Consider the following 21,972-nt stretch of genomic DNA (forward strand, 5'->3'; position numbering starts at 1 on the left):
CAGAAAGAAAAGGAAAAGAAGGAAGCCTTGTGTGATCATTCAGCCTCAATTCTTTTAAAATGCAGGCCACAGGATTTCCCTCCTGTATTGAAGAGCAGCATGAATCTATCAAAAACCACCCTACAGTCTCAGTAAGTTTTTGCAGTCATTAACTACTGTCAACAGAAAAAGCATCTTTTAACTGGAATTTGTTTTGGCTACTGGAACTTGTTACACCTCAATTTGCTAGACACAAAAGTTTAATTTTGAATACATGATGCAGTAGCCTCAAATACCAGTAGATTTGACTCTTACAAGGCAACTCTTCCAGGCGTGAAAGTAATTTCTGTTACAAGTTTCATCTCTCATTCCAAAGTCCACATGAGTCTTAAGATGATGAGTGGTTTTTTGAATGCCAAAATAGTGACTCGAATGGCATTCAGAAGTCAAGCTGTTCTTTGAGGCTTCTGGAAGGACAAGACAACATGCAGCGCTGCAGGACAACCATGGAGCTGTTTCTCAGTAGTTTATATGCTTAAAAATCAGTGAAAGCTAAGACAAAAAATGTCAAAGAATGAAAAGATATTCCTCATTTGAATATAAAAACTTAGCCAAAAGGGTATATAAGTATTTAATACAGGTAAAAGAAAAAGTGATTTACGAAAATCATAAATATTTTAACTCTTGTTTAGATAACAATTCAATGGCTTACAAAAAGAAGAATGCATCCTGATGCTACGGCCAGCCAGTTTCTGAGCTCCACCTGGTAAGCTGTGACCAAACAGGGAAGCACTCAAACGGTACTTTAGCTCTGAACTGTGATTTTAAGTTCAACTGCACTACGATGTCTTCTCATTGACTAAACTAAAAAAGCTCTGTAGTACCTCAATGAAATACAACAATGACTCCCAAGTATAGAAGAAAATTGAAGTGGGTTTTACAGAAATTAAGGGCATATCTTTTCCCTTTAGATTATAAAATGCTAGAAAGACCTCTACTGACTACAACTTATTAAACAATGTATTATTAATAAAAAAAGTTTCAAAACAGCAATAAAGCAAACTCAGAGTTGGTTAAAAAAATTTACACTACAGTTCATGGCCCTATTTCACCTATTGTATCTGCTCATTATTTGTCACTACCATTTTGGGGAGCAACTGCAAGTCATACTACAGGATAGAAAAAAAAAGGGACATGAACCTTAGAGAAGAGCCACTTAATCAAATTTCAGAAAGGTTAACAAATGAATTGCAACTCTGACCTTTTTTGATACATCTTAAACCACCACCTGAAGACATCTGACACAATCACCATTTCATCATAGTTTCAAAGAGCACCTACCTCTGCTTGAAAAGACCCAGTATTCACTCCCACATATAAGTCACAAGCCACCTCAGATTCATCTCTTACCCTTACTTCTACCACCATAAGCAAATTCAAGACCCCTAGCTGTCAGAGGAATTGCAGTCTACCAACAGCTGTTGTCCTACTCACTGATGCAGAGAACACTCATGTATCAGGGCTCTCCTCCATTATTCTCTGTAGTTGATGCTACTGGACCATAACATCAGGCTGGGCTGGAGCCAGCACTGTCTTGGCTGGGACCCCCCAGCAGTCTGGCAGCAGAGCCCAAGAGGACCCGCCTTTTATCTGCCCTGGGGTACTGTGACTGCATTGCTATCACAATGGGTGACAGCAGGGTGACACACAAAGCTCCCCGGGAGCTGCCCTCAAAGAGTGAGTCACAGTCTCCCACAGGTGCTGGATGTCAGCACTGGATCCCCCTTTGCCAACCCTTCTGCAGGCAGAAGAAATCCAAATCTCCTCTTTGCACCATCAGGTCTTTTTAATATCCTGCCACCTCAAACAATTTCTTTTTTCTGCCATTCTTTGTAAAGTTTTCAAAATGACTTCTGCAATATTTCGGTGATCTATCAGAAGCTTACACTTTCATAAATGAAGTGTGGACTGGAATTCCAAATGGATAATACTCAGGCATATACTGAGGCTGGCATACTAAAGCTTCAAGTTTCCCTGTTCTTTGCAGTAGAAAGTTCTAAAGAACTACAAACACATAAGAAATAAACATATTATCCAAGCATGTTCGATTATATTCAAATAACTGAGAGTAAAAGACTGAAGGAACAGACTGCAAAGGAGATTAAGCAATGTGATACATACACATAGAGAAATTATTATTCTACACACAGACAAATCTTATTCCATTACAGCGCAGTAGAATTTAGAGGGAAAATCAAAGAAAAACTCACAAAAAACTAGTTAACATATAGATACTCATGCCATTTTGAAAAAAACTTAAGAACAAAGCCACCTGGTGCAGTAAAATAGTGTCATGTTCACCCTGGAAGCATTTGTACAGTTAGATGGGTTCCAGAAAACATTGGGCAATATTACAGAAACTTAAATGAGAATCTTCATAACTCAGACCAGCTTCAGAGAATGTAACAGGGAGGGAAATACACAAATTTAGTTGTCTAGAACTTGTGCTTCACGGTATTCTGTTATAAAGTCTGCAGCTTCTTTTTCTGCAGACCAATTTTCTCATCAAATGCTACCATAGCAAATGCATCATCTGACTGAATATTTGATAGATGAATACTAGGAAAAAAAAAATGTTTTTCAGTGAATGCTCTGAACTGTATTTCTTTATTTCATCTCACAACCATATGTGTGGGCTTCTTAGAGAATTGCAATAACCACTAGAAACTGATCACCAGCTCTTTTCTGTTGATCATTTCCCCTCCAGTTTTTAAGTTAGAAGTGTTCTTTACTGACATCGTTAGACAGAAACTCCCCTAAAGGTTTATATTCAAACCCCGATAAATCATTCAAATGAAGGTAGCAAAGGAATTGGGCGGCATGAGATGGGAAGACTGAGATCATGACAATAGTTTTGGCCAGTACTGTTCCCTTTTTCAGTAAGATTTTTTTCCTGTATTTAGGGAATAATCTGTACCTGCAAAGAGAGGGGTTTTTTAAGACTTTGTGCAAATTTACAGATGGCAAATTTTATGAATTAAAATAGTTTTTCTTGTCGCTGAATACTGTGGAGGTACTATCTTGGTGATATGCACAAATCTGCTGGCAAGCTGTGTTTTATTGATAACATATGGGATACTGCAGCATACGAATAGATAGCAGCATAAAAGTGATCCCACTGGGAAAGTAGCCTGGACATGAAGTACACATCAAAGCAAGTTTTATAAAAAGCTCTCTTGAAAGACAGAAGATCAAGTGCTTAGCACTTTGCTGATCACAACCACCTCATCTAAGCCCAGTGGACGGAATACAGAATTAACTGATGAAACCAGGAGCTATGAGAGCTATAGCAAGATGCAATCATATGAGCTTTCAACAGAACTGCAAATGCTGTTATGTCAGTGCCTCAAAGCTTTGCTTTAAAGCTTACATTCAGTCTAAAAAGAGTAGACAAATATCTATGGACTCCTAGTGTCTCTGAAGTGATCTGGTTTGTTGGCACAAACAGTATATTTTTAGATGCAATTTCCTAAGACCATGCCCACAACTGCGCAGTTCACCCTTCTGAACTGTACCTTATCTTCGTTATAACACAATTTGAAACAGCATTTGAAAAGCTGTTAAATACACACAGAAACTATGTTCTTTAGAAGCTAAGTGGAACTCTAGAAGAATCTGCAAAAAGACTAAGTGTAATGGCTATGTAAAAGGTGTTTTACACTGTATACCCTACAATTCTAAACTTGCCAGTCAGATATTTACTGCCAAGAGCATGCCAAGCACATGGCCATAACTATTGACCAGCAGCAAATATTCACTGTCAAGCACTCATACCAAAACTGCATTTACATCCTGGAAAGCATGAAAAACATTACAAATGTTTCTTTTTAAAAAAATTCACCGTCTGTTCTCAAATCCTTCGTTTGTAACAGACCATAACAAAATAAAACCCAACCTTTTGCTTCAGTACATTTTGCAGCGAAGAGGAGACTTTGTTCCCTTCTGGCAGGCAGGGCTGCCACTCATCTCCATTCTACTGGGTAAAAATGGACTCACCTCTGATACCAATTCACGGTAGACTCATGTTATGTCCCAAGTGTCTCTGAAAAACACCTATTTTATTGCTAACTCTCATTGTCCTTTGGAAGTGTAAAAGTTTGAAACTTCTTTTCCAAGCCAACAACTAAACCTAGTTGCTCTAACTCCTCATTTTGCTGACACTCTCGCTGCAGATGGATGGCTAATTCTTCAGAGTGGTAACAAATCTGAAGGTACTCAGAAAAGAGTATAATTCTGCATCCCAAAATGTAATGGGGGTTTGGATTTCTGAGATGACATGTTGGTACATATGTTGAGCAACAAAATTTAACATAGTCCTTCAACAGACAAAATATCAGAAAATGAAAAGTTTGATAGCTGGGTCCATTCAGCTTTCTAACAGTGGGGTATAACCACATTTGGAGATGTGTGTTTGCTATCTAAACTGAAACCAAAAGACTCCAGACAGCTTCTGAGTACAATCCACCGAGCTCACAATAAATAGGCTGATACTGAGATACCAGAGAAGGGATTTTTCAGGAAAGATTTTCTTTGAGAAGACAGTAAAAAGAAAAACATTCTGGAAGATAGATGAAAATAGAAATCTCAAGGACTCCTTGACTTCCTAAAACAGTAAGTTGGGACAGCTCTAAGTCAGCACAGAAACATCTTGGTCAGCTTGTAGTAAAGCATATGACTAGTTTATTAGTATTTTTACTTGCTATTACTGGAGAAAAGTTTCTAAAGAAAAGTAATTCCAATTACTAAAATATCTAGTTTAAGAAGACTTGGCTACATCACAAATCTGATATTACATATAGGAGAACGAAAAATGCTGACTAATAAGGAATAAAGTACTTGGCATAACAAACTTGCTGTATCCATCTCTGGTATGTCATGCCGACAAGGTAAAAACAAGAGATCTAATGTAAGAAGGGAATGCAAAGCCTCTGCAGAGGCACAAGAATATATCACCAGCTTCTATAATGTTGGGATTCTTGCATCGTCCTCTGAATCATCCAGTGTTCACTTTTCTCAGAAAACAGACAGAGCCAGTCTACAACATACTGCCGCTAAAGTGACCATTCATCTGAAAAAGAACTAAATGTAGTTTCTTAACAAGATCAGACCCCTTGGAGCAATGAAGCTTTTCTTCCAACAGCAGGCTGAGAAAAAAAAACCACATCAATATCTTACATAGGAAATTTTGAAAAATTACTGAAATACTTCAAAAAAACCCTTTGCATCAGTCTAGATTTAAAACGTTTCTATAACACTACCCAAGAGCTGCATTTGTCCTTAATTTCTATATTTTCTACAGTCTCTCCCCATGCCCTGCAATAACTGAGGAAAAAAAAAATGGTTACAAAATTCGCCAGTTCAGAAAAAGCATCTTCATCAAGAAAAGCAACATTTGATGTTACCATGAAAGAGACAATTTTACCACTCCCTACCTAACTTATCAGATCCCTTGCTGTTTATTAAAGAAAAGCAGAAAAAGAGGCAAATCAAAAGGAGAAGGAAAAAGATTGGAACAAATATGTCCAATAAAGAAGAAAAGGCTTGAATATCCCAGGATTCAACATAAAAACAGTAAAAGGAGGAAAAGATCATGAATGAGATGCAGCAACAATGCCACGCTGTAGAGACAGGAGAAACCAGCATAAGAAAGTGTAATATCTGGATTTATTTATCATGATGCCATCAAAACAAAAATTAAATCAAAAAATGAGGCTGAAAAAAGGGGGGGAAAAAAGATGAAAAACTAAAACATACATTTGGTTTGATCTGAATCCATACCAGCATTATGATGTAATTGTAACAGAAAGAAACTAAGCTCAGACTGAGGACTACGCTTATTTACATGTTCTCCAACTAAAACAAAGGTGTTTCTGGAAATCGCTCTGATTGCTTTCCCTGAATCAAGAGCAGCCCTGGTTTCAAAGTATGTTTCAGAGGATGGTAAGCAGATGTAGGTGCTCTTATTTTGCATAAGACAAAGCTCCCAAAATTCAGGAGCTGTGGTTATACATAGAACTCTGACATGTCCTTAGATTCTGAGCTTTTAATTAGCATATCGCATAGTGTGATCACAGAATCATATGTATCTTTATTCATGAAAAAAAAAAAAAAAGACTCCAACAAAAATACTGCAAAGTAAGGAATACTTTCCTACAATAGTACACTTCAAAGCAAGATCAAAGCAGTGACATCTGCTGTGCCATTTTTAATTTTTCTATTAGGCTTCACACTAACAGAAGGGACATTCACTGGGTACCATTAAATAACACTGTAATAGAACACCTCCATTTCTTCATTTATTCCTCGGTAATTGCCCTCCAAAAGCAAAACTGTAACTGTAAAATGTTAATTTAAAAAACTTCTTGCTTACTATAGTTTCCTGAGAATCTAATGTTTCACTAACTTCATCTACCTTAATGTTACTACCTTTATATATTACTGTGTATTCTACCAGTGGTAGAATTTTTCTCCAAAAGAATTGCCCACTTTTAGAGGCATAATACTAACCTGAACAATTCATGGTCAAACAACTGCTCTAATTGTAGGTCAATATTTTCAAAGTAAAAATACACTTTCTGTCCTTACCATTACCTTATTACATGTACCTTGCATTAATTTTATTCTATGATTATGAGGTGCACTAGACACGTAGGAAAAACATTATTTCTTTACTGAAAAGGTCACAATAATCACTCATACAGTCCGCATTTCAACAGCTTAACAACTCTCCCACAAGACACGTTGCTGGAGAAGAGTATCTTTTTCTTGAATATCCATGCAATTACAAACTGGGATTTGGATCTATAATCCCTAGGTTTAAAATAATAATTTTTTTAATGTCTGATTTAATATAATAATAAATCATATAGGGCATCAGACTAGGAGTATGTAATACTCTGGCAAGAATTCTATGGCAAGAATACCACTAGTATTTATGATCTTACCTTGTCACAAGAACCAAAATGCCCCCACAAATGGAAAGTGAATTTCCATATCATTCACTAGAGTTCATTACATAAAAGTAATTTCAGAGCATACTAATATTTTGTAACTTATTAGTGCTGTAGGCCCTGTTACAATAAGTTTTAAGCAGCAGTCCAATACTTGGAATCTGTCACATGATTTCATCTTAGTGCAACTTTTATTTGATCAAGACTGCACACACTACTTAAACTCGCTACTCAAGATCAGCCTTCATTATTACACATTTGCAAACAGAAAACGTGCTTCTACTATGTTTAATAGTTTATAAAGGTGCTTATTCTTAAATCGATCTACTTCTGATTATGCCTTGTTTGTTTTTTTCCTAAAGTAAAGATTACTACTACAGCAAACATTTTTACTACAAGAAGTCCCTCACAGGAACTGTACTTCCTAATTTTTCAATTCATTCACATTCCCTAATAATCTATTCCATTCAAAACTTCCTCACTCATATTTCTTGCCTCATCAAGATCAACATATTTCTTGCCTCATCAAGATCAAAACCTCTAATTAGCCTGCTACTTTGCAAACTGCTAAATTTCTCATTCTAAATAACAAGGAGGAAGATATGCTACAAGATGTTCCAATTTCTTTTGAAGTAATCCAAGTTTTTCCAGGATCACAAAACATATTTTTTAACTTTGACGCTACAACAGCACAACTATCCCTTATTGTTATTCAAACAAAACTACCGTCCTGCACAGCACTACAAACTGAACAATTTCACTCAGACTGAATGAAATGCGTAACAGTGATAAAATACAATCTTTTCTCATTAGCTTTTTCCTTTTTACATGCATAAACTTGAGGATAGTGGGGTTTGTTTTTCTAGGAAAAGATCTTCAGTGAGAGTGTAACACCTCTAAGTGACAATCTGCATGGGAAAACTTACCTGGAACATTTTCTTCTGGATCTACAGTAATTTGGAAAAGGGTTGAATACCTAATTGAGTCACTATGTCTGTGCTCTTTTTTTAATGCTTACAATTTTTGGCACTTGAAGCTGACAAAAGCAGGGAAGATCTCCACACATTTTTTAACCATGTCAATGTAGAAATTCTAATACTTTTATTTACCCAAATGGAGAAAAAATGGAAGACATGAATGTATTATGGAGAGATGAATGGCACAGAAAGGGATTCTTATACCAAACTGTAACTGTATTATGAACTTTAACAGTTGACATTATTTTAACGCACATACAGGGCATTCACCTGAACAGTACAGAACCACTAGAAGGGGGAAGATTGTGTGTATGAAAAAATTATACCTCAGCTTTACAATCTAAGTTAAGGATCTGCTATTCTTTGTTTACCTGGGGGGGGGGGGGGGTTGCTTTATGTTCACTCCAACAGTGGCATTTTGAAATAGCACCACAGAATGTGATAGCACATATTTACCTTTTTTTAATTTCTCAGGCTTCAGTAGTTGCTATCTCTAAACGGGCAGTTTTAGCAGCCCACGACAGCTTTGTTTACATTTTAAGATGAAAGGAGGTCCCATGAAACCATAAACAGTAAAGACAATACCATCAGTTGACGTGAATTATTGATCAATTGTTTGTTTTGTATCACCTGTAATGAATTTTCATTTCCCTCTCAGAATATCTCACTATATAAACTGATCTAATATCCCACAAAGTAGGATTCTTTAATCTGAATGGGAAAAGGAGAGAGACTGACTTCTGAAATTTCCACAACTGTCAAACTACCAGAGTGACGGTCTGAGCTGGAAGTACTCCATGTCATACACTAATACACTTATTACTCAGACAACAGTGTGAGTGAGTTTGTATGTGCTGATGGCATCGAAGCTCAGGTTAAATCTAGTTGGCATGAGAATTACAACAGGAAACAGATTCCAGAGGCACCATCACTAAGTTTTAGCACTAGCTAGGACTCCTCAGTTATGATTTTGCTTCAATGTTACTGGGGTCAATAATTCTGTTGCAGGACCTCTACATGCATCTTTTTCTTAAAACACAGGCACCAAAAAACCACCATGACCTTCTCATTCATGCTTCATTCCTGTATCAGCAACCACTAATGGCTTCCTGGTTCACTCTAAATTTGACAACAATTTTTCTCAGTCCTCCCCTAAAAAAGAATCTTTCCTTCTGTTATCTCTGAAGCTTTCTTTTGTGCCTGCTCTGAGCAATTCTCAGAAATTTCCCATTTCCTATCATGCAGCAGATTCATTTCTTCCCAGCTGTCTTGTCGTAACACTGAATTCCAGTAGCTTAGACTCAATGCGCTCTACTGCTCTTAGAAAAGAGGCCACCACCTCAACTGCCGTGTCGAGTTTTTCACCTGATGCAGTACATGGCAGCTAGAACAAGGCAAAAAGGCAGCCTACCTCCCTGCTGTCCAAACACACTTTTCTTAATAGAACAAGAAATAACATAAAGCTAACAGCTGAACAAACAAAACAGGTGCTCTCAGTCACAGCTTCCATTACTATTTGTGCAAATAAACTGCAAACGCTGGAGGAAGGGCACTATTTATAGCTCTAAGCTTAGGTGTCTTGTTTTTGGTAGCCCACCAACATACCCAACAAGAGTTCGCTGTTAATTTCAACGTACACACTGAACTGAGCTCTCCTGCAGTTCTGACACACAATTCGACCTAAGAAGCTTATAGACATTTATGTATACTACAGATTTCATGTATATATGTATTACTTTCACAACCTATTGATTTTTTTAGGTTTTCTTTTTCTCCTTGACTGTGCTCTTGACCCTATGTATACATTCACTTTCACCACAACAGACATTTAAAAAGTCTCAAGTGGGTTTTTAAGTACATTAGATTCTTTAGCATGACATTACAACTCAGAGTTAAGCTTGTATGAATGCCTTAAGTACACCCACCACCATTCTTTCATCAGAATGCTGTATTTTTCAATTTCAAAGCTTATTACTGTATATTAATTAGACCGGAAAAAAAAACCAAAAAGGTAATTACTAGCTTACTTGCATACTTCATATGTTAGTTCCTCATTTCAGGCCACTACAGAATCATTGCTTCAGGCAGAGGATTTACTAAGACAGTCAACAAGCTAAACCCCACTGATTACATACTGAAGTGATAAAATGTCCCACCTATGCCATGTTCGGTGCAAGTCAGTTCATGACTTAAGGATATCACCGAAAACATCTACAGTAAGAGGAAATAAAAGATTATATACAACTATATTAAGGCTCAAATAATTAAGATAAAGAATAAATTGTGCTTAGGTTGCTTATGCACACATTGTTTCCATCTGAAATTAGAGTTGATAATCTACCAGACTTTCACAGAAATGTACAATGTATAAAAATAATACTATTTACACATTGCATTCAGAAGCCTACATGAAGGATGAGGACACACATGGGTACAATCACCCCTGCAAGACAGTAAACTGTTTACAGTGTGCAAGTCACATACAGCTGTGTTCTGCCACTCCCAAGTAATTACTTAAGAGAATACACTCCTACACTTTGATTTTAAACAGAAAGTTTAAGTCATATTCCTCAAAAAGAACGCCAAAACTGGCCATGTTATGTGGAACAAACAGAGATTAAATGCCAATATGTTGCAAGGAAGTGATTAGAGCTTAACAACCTGCATTACCACTAAACTTCAAAATGTTGGGCTTTTGCTGGGTTTTGTGTTTTGGGGGTTGGCGGCAGGGGAGCAGGTGAGAGGAAAAAAGTAGTTTTAAAAACAGGGGTATTAGAAAGGTAAGTCACTTATTTCAGTCTTTTTCCTAAGTGGTTAAAAGAACGATGCAGCAGCTCCACAACCCTTTTTTATATGTACACCTGGGAAGAATACTGAATCCTGTTACTTTCTTCAGTGTTACCCTGATGTGGTTTAGACCAGATGTTTAAATGTTACAGTATGTACATTTTCTTCTCTTCTTCCAAGGCAAAAGCAAAATAAGAGGAATATTTGACTTCACTCCACAAGAGACCTATTTAATAGTTTGGCGGTTATGTAAGTAAAGGTAGCTTGGCTAAGTCAATGTTGACGACATACAGAACGACATGATCCTAATGAGTTGGAAAATATTGGCTCTCGTGAGATTCAACCAGATGCTACTGCGCTGAGAAAGCTACTGTATTATTGAATTTCATTTTTATGAGGTAAAATTTATTATTCAACCATTAAGGTATCCCACATGAAATCTTGCATAAAATAGTTTTACAGTTACTTTCTGGAAAGTAGATTTTATTTTAACTTTAAGACATCATTTACATGAGGGATTCAAATGCCTATTTGATCACCTTCAATACAGAAATGTAAGGTCTGCAAGCAATTTTCCCAAAAATACCAGATTAATGGAACCGAACTGTCAACAAAATAATGAACTACCTGAAAAGGACAAGGAAAAAGTGGTAGCAAGTTCCAGTTTTCCAGAGTAAACTAAAGCCATGTGTGACTATGTATATGTTTTCTTGGCAGGCTGAAATGGTTAGAAACTGACTGCTTCAGGTACTTACTAACAAGTAATGAAGAAATACACAGTGAAATTACTCTATAGGATTAATTATGCTCAACCTTTTAAAGATCTTCACTGGCACTATTTTTCTAAAATTCTGGTATTTGGTACATTTGGGTTTTTTTATTATTATAATACATTTTTTACAGAATTTATTAACATCAATACATCTATTTGCAAAAATGTAGAAAGCATGAGGCATTTCAGATTCATGTTTGTTTTCCACATTTATAGTCTATGAAATGGAAAAATCAAGCGCAAGCATAAGAACTAATATTATTTAACTGATATCAATCATATTATTGTGCTTGTATACCAAAAGGATTATAAAATAAAACCAAAACACAAAGATAAATTTCCAAAGAGCTATGTGTGGATTGAAGACTGCTTGTGTTCTTTTCTTCTATTTTATATGTAATGCATTATCAAAAAGTTAATAATGCCTTTTTCTTGACCCAGGAACAAGAACAAACAGTTGCTTCCAGCTGTTCTATTTATCCATTTCTTATTTTTCATTTTGTCACTTTGGATCCCCATCTACTATTTTAAATTTTCTATTCTTTTTGTTCTAGCACAACTCCTATTTTAGGCAAGATGACTCTTTCTTGTACTTTTTAACGGTAAAGCCTATTCATTCAAGTACTAAGTTTCATTGTTTGTATTCATCTTAGTTTTTTAATTGTCTTGGCTTCTCTGAACCCTAAAAATACCCCTGGGCATTTGAAAAGAACCTTTGCCAAGTAGACATCTAAAACTATGGATTGCAAAAGTGATAAGGTGTCACTGCAATGAGCGAGTTAGGTGCTTTCACAAATCCCATTAAGCCATTACCTATTTCTTTAAATTCAAAATCAGTTAGAATTAAAAATCTGCTCTCAGCAGAATTAAATAGTCTCAAGGGGAAGCATAATATTTAAACATATTTATAATAAATATCTAGTGTACAAACCATATATCCTTGAAATACTCATTTCACCTGTCTTCCACAAGTTCTGAGCTCAATCAGCTAGTCAGTACTGTACACATCTTTTTACTGGTGGTTTTAAGATAACAGACCTTACTAATATGTATGACAAATGCAAATTTTAAGTCGTACAGCCACTTCATTCTTGAATTCTGTCAGAAACCAAACACACACACAACTTGCTTTTGAGACTTCAAAACATACATTTCCAAACAGCTTGCTTTTGGACAAGTTAATGAAAAGAGAAACTCTTGGACTATCTGATGAAGACAGCAAGTATAATAACCAACAAATTATTAAATACTTAAAGAAAGTGTTTTTCTCCTGGTAGAAAAAGGTTTCTGGAAAGCACAGGGAAGAAGGTACGTAGGGACATAAGAACGTTAATCTTTAAGCAATTTCCCCTTCCTGGTATTCCAGGAATCTATTCCCAACAAGAATTTGTACAGGTAAAGAGCTTGAGAGTTTGTTCTCAATCCCTATGCCACCTTCAGCCTAAATTAGTTTTGAAGGAAGTTTTGGAGCAGAAAAACATCTCTGCTCCCAATGAAACCACAGGACAGAATCCCAGATACTAGCTATAAATTCTGTTCCTACGTTTGTGGAAGTACATGGTGCAGAGCTCCCTTTTTAAACTACATCCAGGGAAAGTCTTTCAGCAATTACCCAGCAGACAGGTTCCCAAAGAGGCCTCCATACCTGGGAGACTCTTTACAGAATGTCAAAGGGTCAACAGTCATGCCGCCTTCTCTGATGTTCTCTCTTCCTCCTGCAACTCACGTATCTGTACTTGTCTTCTGATTAAATTTTGTCTTTGTTTTCCTGCTTTTCAACTTCAACTCTTTCTACCTGCTTGTCCTTGCTCTGTCTTCCCCTGCACCTGTTTCCCTTTTTACTAGCTGATCCCTTTTCTCCCTTTTTCCTTCCCATTTTTTCTTTCTTTCTTCCCCCCTAATTCATCTGTTGTTCTTGACTTACAGCATGTCTTAGCCTATAAGTACAGTTTCAGTGTTGCAGCTTTAAAAACTGGAGGAGATAGCTGTGCTGGAAAAAACATACAACTAGGGACCATAATTCCTGTTAAAAAAGATTTATGCTGAGAGGATACAAAGGCTGGTGGCATCAATTTTCAGTTCAAGTAATCCTGAATCAATGTGTTTGGAGGCACATCACCCACTCGACAAGGAGCACCTGGCACAAAGCCTCAATGAAGACATAAGGAGCTCAGCCCAATAACCGTCTTCAATCAACACACAAGAAGTGGTAATACAGACACAGATTGTTGAGAAAGATGTAGGCTATGTAAACAAATGGCAAACACATTTAAGACTAGCTATGTGCAAGTAGTACACTACAGAAGAAAATCTGAAGTCTCAGTATATTTTCAAAATTGGCAGAACAGATCTGGAAGGGTAATGCATAACTAGAACACTTCTATAGAAGGGCACAGCTTGTTCACAAAGGACAAAAACCAAACAAACATAGTGTTCTACTGTGTATCAAGAATGTGCAAAATCCTGTGATCCAGACTGTAGGCAGGCAGATTTGCTGAAAATCTCTGGATAGCAACAGACCATTAAAAATAGGAAGACAAACTACAAAAGCCCTTTCTTTTTTTGAGAATAATGTCATGTCTGGGTGGGAGTGGGGGTTATTTATTTTTAACAGGAGGATAAGAATCTAGATAGACATAGCTGTTTGTGCCACTACGTTTCTAAGTAGTTAGAAAGATGGCTTTTAGAAGTTTGAAAATGTGAAGGTAGAAGATAATTTGGGCAACATTATTCAGGAAACACACAGTTTACAATTCTTGTAACAGCAGAATGAAACCCATGCATTTCACAAAAGAAATCCCCTGGGAAATAGGATAAAGTGAAGGTAAGAAGATCTTTAATCATACCGTTAATTTTTCCTGCAAGAAAACTATGATTTCATTGAAATAAAATCAGAAAAAGCCAAGGAACAAAGGGAAAGAGCTATAAAAGAAAATAAAGCAAATGTGTTTATACTTGCATTATTTGTACAAAATTGATGAAAAACAATTAACCCACAACACCACAGGGAGACAAAGCTATTTTCTTGAAAATACTTTTTATAATAGTATTTTTGCACTACTGTGCATAGCTGAAAATGAGCTGTGATCAGATGGAAAACACAGTATCATTGACAAAAAGGCTGCTATTTCCGAGACGCTAGGTTATATGATAAAAGCTCATCTGTACACCCACAAATACGCTCAGACACACAGTGGCAGGAGGGGAAGCCCAAATATTACCCTGCCAGGCTACTGCCAGACACACCACAGAATCCATCAGCCCTTCACCTTCAAAGACCAACCTGCACAAGCCCAGAGGAGCACAGGGGCATACAATGGCAGGTGGGAACCCAAATCAAGGACTCTCAAGGAACATTTGTCAGCTGTTGTTTTATGTTGGAGAAACTAAGCTGAATGGCAGTATAAGAATATCAGTGATAAACACATGTGCCTCTTTTACTGAAAAGTTCCTTATTGACTACATTATCCTCATAGTTACTTCACCGAAATAAGAGGGAAAAAAGGAAAAAAAAAAAGAAAAAAGCTGAAATTCCAACTTCCCTGTGCAACTACAGTCAGGTTTTTTTAGAAGCTTACACACATACATGTTATTGTTAAAGTATGTGGAAGCTGACACTAAGTACAAAGACGATTTTCAACAAGGGATGATACTAAATTTTACACAAAGGGATTCCAACAAAAGGTAGTAGACTTAGAGAATCAAGCAAGCCAAGAATCTGGGCAAAAGTGTAGACAGCAATCATTTCATACACTTGAACTCAAAGCTACCTTCATCTAGTTAATGCGAAGTACAACTACAGAAGTATAAAACTTACCAGGTCAAGCATTAAGCCAATACCAAGAGAAGATTAAAACAAGTGACTATACTGTTAATTTACTGTAAGACTTAAAATGTGTGTTCCAGATTTCTATCCTGCAGATACTTTGTTAGCACGGTTGTATCACAGTTCATTGAGCTGAAGGACTGAAAGGTATTGAATGATGGAACAGGTTAGTTTGGAACTGTGCAAACTTAAAGTCTATCTGAAATGATCAAATGACTGTATTTTCACATTTCTCTGAGGTGTGGATTACAAACCTGCTACCTTCAGAAGTACCAGTACTTGAAAATAAAACCTCACAACCTCATTCTTAGATGACCCACACACAATCATGGAATTAAGAGAATCAGTGACTTTTGGGAAAGAAGCAAAAACTAAGCACTTCAACAGTTAAAGGTTACACACCTGCAAATACAAGTTCTGCACCATCAGATCAACACATATTTAACTTTAAAAAACAACAGGACTGAAAAGGGAAGATAGGACTGAGAAAAACAGGACTGGTTTGACTTAAATGACTTACAGTGGTAGTCTAATCTACCATTCTGCCTCAAGCTATGATTCACTACATCTGAACCATTCTTCTAACACTTTCTCCAAGACTGCTAATGATGGTCATTCCAAAAGAGCTCAATCATTCTTGTTCTGTGTTTATTCACAACAGATAAGCAATAATGGGTCTAAACAATAGTGAGTCTAAATTATTCCAGCCTGCATAGAAGTATAAAGAAAAAAAAATGTATTATCTTCTTCTGGATAACCTTTATGCATGTGAAGACTGTGGTCTCCTCTAAACTAGTCAAAATCCTTAATTTACTCCTAAAATCCATCGGTGTTTTGCAAAGGGATGACAGGTAACTGATTTCATTATTTACACCATAACTAAGACTTGCATATCTTCAGCAATTTCAAAACCGTTAACTAACATTTATTTATGAAACTGAATGAAAAACACCTGCAGCCCTTCAAGAAATTCAATGCATGCCATTGACTAATAAAGCCCTTAGTAATTCAGTATTTTCTATTTCCTCCAACAGCTTCACCTCTGAATGATCTTAAATTACAACATTGCACCACATAAGGCAGCAACGGTAGATGTTTCAGAAGAGGGAGGCATGGAAAAATTATCCTGTATGGGAACATTAAATGCATCCAGAAATTGGTGCCAAGGAGTGAAGCTTGGTGGCTTAGCTTACATCCTGGATTTTAAGCATAAGCTATAAATGCCCATATACACACAAAAAAATCTTCTGTCTGTTAAGTACTGTAAGTAAACACCTGGATTTAAAGGCTATGGTTGTATGCATTAGCAGTGCACTGTACCATAATAAATACTTAACCAAAAGCATCACATATTTACCTGAAGACTGGAAAACCTCATTCAGCAAAGCTTCATTTACTACCACCGAACTGACATTTCCAACAGGATGACACCAGCTCTGATAAATAGTTTGAAGCAGAAGAGTTTGAGCTCTAGTTGCTTGAACTGTCAAATTAGGAAGCTCAAATATGCATTCTGTTAGCGGGACATGAGTTCGCTTGGTCCTGTTTAAAATATGGAGAGGGGAAAAAAAAAAAAGGAAAATCATTACTTTGGTGCATAAAACCAACAATTTAAAAACTTAGCCAAAGAATACCAGACTATACTGTGTGCCTGTTAGATTTCTTGTAAGTCCTGATTCTGCTTATACTGAAATTCACCCTAAACAGGATTTCTATTACATTATTTAACTTTATATCTCCCTCCAAAACATGAGAAGAAAAGTCATATATTTTTATCTAGTTATCTCTTGGTTTTAAAATATTTAATACAAGCAAGTCTAAGTGCTCCCACCAAAATAAAACCCACTCATAAAACTGTGCAGTTGTTAAAAATACAGATGAAATCTGTTCAAAAAAATTTATCTATAAGCTTACAGTGAATCACTAAATGAGATATGCCCAGTGATCAAAAAAAAAAAAAAATCCCATACAGACAATAGCTATACAACAAAATACAAAGAGCCCCACATTCCATATTTCTCCTCATATTCCATATTTGACTGACATGGAGCTCATTAAGTCATTCTAATATTTTTCAATGCCTTTTACCTTATAACTGGGGAGAAGGAACTGGTGGGGACAAGCATTGGGACAGTAGCGCAAGGTAAAGGACATTCTATTTGGAAAAAATTCTTCTGTGACAATATAGTACACTATCAACAAGAAAGCTCTATCACAACTAAAGCAACATCAGTAAGTTATTCTTCTTCCTAATATATATACTATTACCTGAAATTAAGCAACAGACTGATTTGCTACATTCAACAAAAACTGCAAAGGTTCTTTAATATTCTCATTTTGGAGCCTTTTCCCATGGCTTATTTACATAATCATTTTCTTGCCCTAATCACCTCCTGCTCCATCACTGAAATACATTTCGTGCTATTTAGCATTATTTCCTCTAGTGTCCCCAAAATATCATCACAGATGCACAGACTAACTCGTTCTCATTCTCAAGGATCTCCTCCATTAGAAGATTTTAGGAACAATCCTAAAGCCACATGAAAATTAACAATATTAAGTTAATGTTCCATTGGGAATAAACACTCAAATGAGGGAAAGCTATTGAAGCTGCTCATACAGTCCCTTAGCCCAGGAAAAAAAACATCCTTTACCAAAATGTTTGAGGTACTGAAAATGTGAGACACTCCCTTGCAGATACTTAATAGCTCTTTAGATCACGAAAATCTTCCACGCAGTCACAAAACATTGCAATCTCCTATCTGGCTCCACCAGAAAATGCTGCCATATGACCTGACATACATGAGTCCATGCGAACATTAGAGACTCTGCAGGAGGCTCCATGAATTCAGCAGCAGGCCATTCCTGACGCTCAAACTCTAAATCTGTAGCAGCATGAAGTGACAAATAATTCTGGCAATAAGAAATAGATTTCCTTGCACATTCTGCATATGATTGGGAGAGCAGCCCTTCACCGAGAAAACTGTGAAGAAACAAGTCCATTATCACTTCTCAGACCCATGATCAATATCATCTAGATTAAGAAGCAGAACAGCAAAATATCCTGCTGCTAACACTTTTGGCCCATGTCCTGCAGATAATGCCTGTGTGACATGTGAAACATGGTTCATAAACAAGCAATCTGAACATCAGAAGACATGTATCAACTACCATGTTGACATGGTAGTACAGCCAAAGGTAAATGTCATCACTTCGAATTTGGACTTGCACGTTGTCCTGGTTTCAGCCAGGACAATTTTCTTCATAGAAGCTAGTGTGAAGCTGTTTTGGATTTGGGATGAGAAAATGTTGATATGTGCTGATGTTCTGAGTTGTTGCTAAGTAGTCAAGGACAGTCCAGCTTCTCGTGCTGACCTGCTAGCAAGGAGGTTGGGGGTACACAGGGAGCTGGGAGGGGACACAGCCAGGACAGCTGACACAGGCTGACCAAAGAGATATTCCATACCATATAGCATCATCCCCAGTATATAAAGCTGGGACGAAGAAGGAGGGTGTGGAGGGATGTTTAGAGTGATGGCATCTGCCTTACCAAGAAACCATTACGTGTGATGGAGCCCTGCTTCCCTGGAGATGACTGAACACCTGCCTGCCCATGGGGAGCAGTGAATGAATTCCTTGTTCTGCTTTGCTTGCGTGCACGGCTTTTGCTTTACTTAATAAACTATCTTTATCTCAAACCATGAGTTTCCTCACTTTTACTCTTCCGATTCTCTCCCCCATCCCACCGTGGGGGAATGAGCGAGCGGCTGCATGGGGCTTAGTTGCTGGCTGGGGCTGAACCACGACACACATACAAGCTTTCATCTTAAAATGAGAAGCAGATCTCCTCCCTCAATTCCTCGTCAATACCAGGAAACAGCTAACTGAAAGACATCTTCTCTGAAACAAGAAGAATTAATCTCATCAAGTGTTACGATACCTACAATATAAACAAAAATCTGTATCTAAGATTGCTGCATAGACCCTTTTAAGGTAAAAGGAAAGAAAACAGCAGTTATATACATTCATTCTAGATCTGAGGATTAAAGAAACTTCTTTCTGCACATCACTAATTCTGCCCACTGCCTTTGAAGAGAGATTATCTATCCATGCCAGCTGTGGATGTCTACACCATAGATCAAAGTTTCATAGATAAAGCCCATCCACGAAAGCCAATTCCATTGCTCCTCACTAAAAATATAAACAAGGGAATAAATGCAAAATACATTCATATGAAAGAAGACACTCATGAAAGATTCTTAGAAAATGGTTATATATACAGATGGAGGTCAAAGGAAAAACAAAAACAGATGATGTTGCCTCCTGTAACAGTAATCAGTATTCTTTAGATGAAAGTTTTTCAACCTCAAAGCTTCGAATCGGGATTACCTGTCTCTAAAACTGTTGAGAAGAAGGGGGAGGAACCCAGCAACAAGACTGCCTCTGAGTTGCAACTCATTTGAAGCTAATGACACAACTGCCAGCTTCAAATGCCATTTGCGGAGAAAACATGGATGAAGGAAAAACATTTCATGCTATTGCAGAAAAACTTAGCCTTGTGTCTGGTAGCAGAAATTTCCTTCAGAATTAAAAACAAAAGAGAAGTGTTCTGTTTGAATGAAACTATCCGTCTTTGGCATTTGGAACTGCCATATTTTGGATCAGTACAGCCTCTGTTGGTAGCACAATCAAAACTCATTAGAGGCCTTTTCAGAAAAGATCTTGTATTAGCCTTGTTTGGTTGGTTGGGGGTTTTTTTATAGCAGTCGCTGACACCAGTTAGAACAAGAAAAATTACATTTGTTCTGCTTGGGGGAGCTAAGCATCTCCTCTTCTGCTGACAGCCATGTAAAGATCTTTCTAGAGTACATAAGCAGACTACCCGCTGGCCTCTCTGCCTGGGATCACAACTCTTATCAACTGCAGCACAGTAGGTCACCAAAGGGGCAAGATGTATCTGTACAAAATTCCTGAAGCTCTTCCTGTCTCTCAGTTTGAAGTTCAAACACATGGCACACCTTTCCTGAAAATGTTCTTCTCCTAAGAAGTACAAAGACCACATGTTGCCATCTGAGAAAAGAATGCATCCAAACACATTTGAAATCCTTTTAAAAAAAAAAAATTCTCTCTACACTTCAAAAAACAAGCCAGTTAGAAAATTAGAACTATTTTAAGGAAAGACAAAACAAATACTGGTATTATTTTCAGCTTTAAGTCAGGCAAATAGGGAAAGATGCTACCTTGTTGAAAAAGAATAAAGAAAAACACTGACTCAGATAGACAGCCAAAGGAACTAACAGCCTGAAACATATTCTGACAATTTCTACCACACGACACACACAAGAGGATGCATGAAAACCACTCTCTTGTGGACACAATTAGATAAAAACATATCTCCCATTTCATCTCCTCAGATGCATAAACATTCCTCCATGTAAATGTATACATGTCCATATAGTCACTAGAAGAAAAGCTCTGGGTTCCATCGAAAGCACAGGTGCAAAACCGTGACCTTTCCTAATGCTGGTCTCAAGTTAGAATTTGAACTTACACTCTAGGAAATTCTAGGAAAGTGAGAACAAGCTCTGTAAGTTATCAATTTTAGCAGAAAAGGTGTGCCTAAGTAAAGGAGTATATAAAGCGATTCTGTACTTAGGAAAATCCATCCCTGTAAAACCAAATGTTAAATACACAACAGATAAAAAAATTGTTTTAAAACATAAGATTAAACAGACAGTACAAACCATTTACTTTTATGTACAATTAAAGCTGGAAAACTAGATATGCATGTTAGCAAAGCTTTTGCAGGCATTACATGGAAAGAAATGTAATACATGGTGATATCAATCCAAACGTTTCCTAGTATTCCTCTTTTTCAAGCCATGTACTGTTATCTTTTATTATTTATTTCATTGCAGAAGTGCACTGTAACTTTTTTCCTTTCTGCTCTTTTTATTTCTGTTCTTTTTCCTTTTGTTATCCTTTCAGATAACTTATATTTACTACTTTCCCCTCTTTCTGAATATTATTTTGCATGATTAAAACCAAATATTTCAAAAAAGCATGTTAATATTTCAAAAGACGGGTTCCCTAATAGAAAACTGAGAAGGGAGGAAGAAGGTAGAAAACAGCAGATTTTTCAGCAAAATTCAGGATGAACATACCTCCAAAATAAGTCCATCTAAAATAACACATTTATATTAACAAATTCATGTACTTTAAGGGGAAGCCTGTGAAAAGCTGTGACAATCACAGCATACAGTAAGACAGCAGAAAAGACTTTGCTTTAAAAGTTTGACTATTCATTTAATACATATTACAGCTACTGTTCTGAACTATGCTAAATTTAAAACCTACAAGTTTCACATAAAATAGTCCCTTATGGGTAACAACAGTGTATGAAGTTTTTTTAACAATATGCAAATTCTATGGTTATTATACTTTAACAATCCCATATGAATAAAGTCTACTGGTCCTTTTCAGATAACTTCAGAGAAATGGGAAGTTGAAGAAAATAAATCCTTTTTTATAGGGGGGGAAAAAAAAAAAAAATCAAAGGGGGAGGGGAGTATTGTACCATGTGTGCCGCAAATGTTCCTTAAAGGAAATTTTAACTAGACC

The 21,972-nt window shown here is 36.8% G+C and overlaps 1 protein-coding gene across 1 annotated transcript in view; it reads right to left on the reverse strand.

The window, feature by feature from the left end:
• Nucleotides 1-21,972, reverse strand: part of VPS13B (vacuolar protein sorting 13 homolog B) — a gene marked incomplete at both ends in the record, with an annotated part of 485,525 nt that overhangs the window by 358,448 nt on the left and 105,105 nt on the right. Inside the window, one exon of the mRNA XM_081996267.1 lies at nucleotides 16,709-16,893. Within this exon, the coding sequence (XP_081852393.1) occupies nucleotides 16,709-16,893 (185 nt within the window). The remainder of the gene's footprint in view (nucleotides 1-16,708; nucleotides 16,894-21,972) is intronic.

Source organism: Phaethon aethereus (assembly GCF_964289735.1).
Source record: "Phaethon aethereus genome assembly, chromosome: 2".
In the NCBI taxonomy this organism is placed as follows: Eukaryota; Metazoa; Chordata; class Aves; order Phaethontiformes; family Phaethontidae; genus Phaethon; species Phaethon aethereus.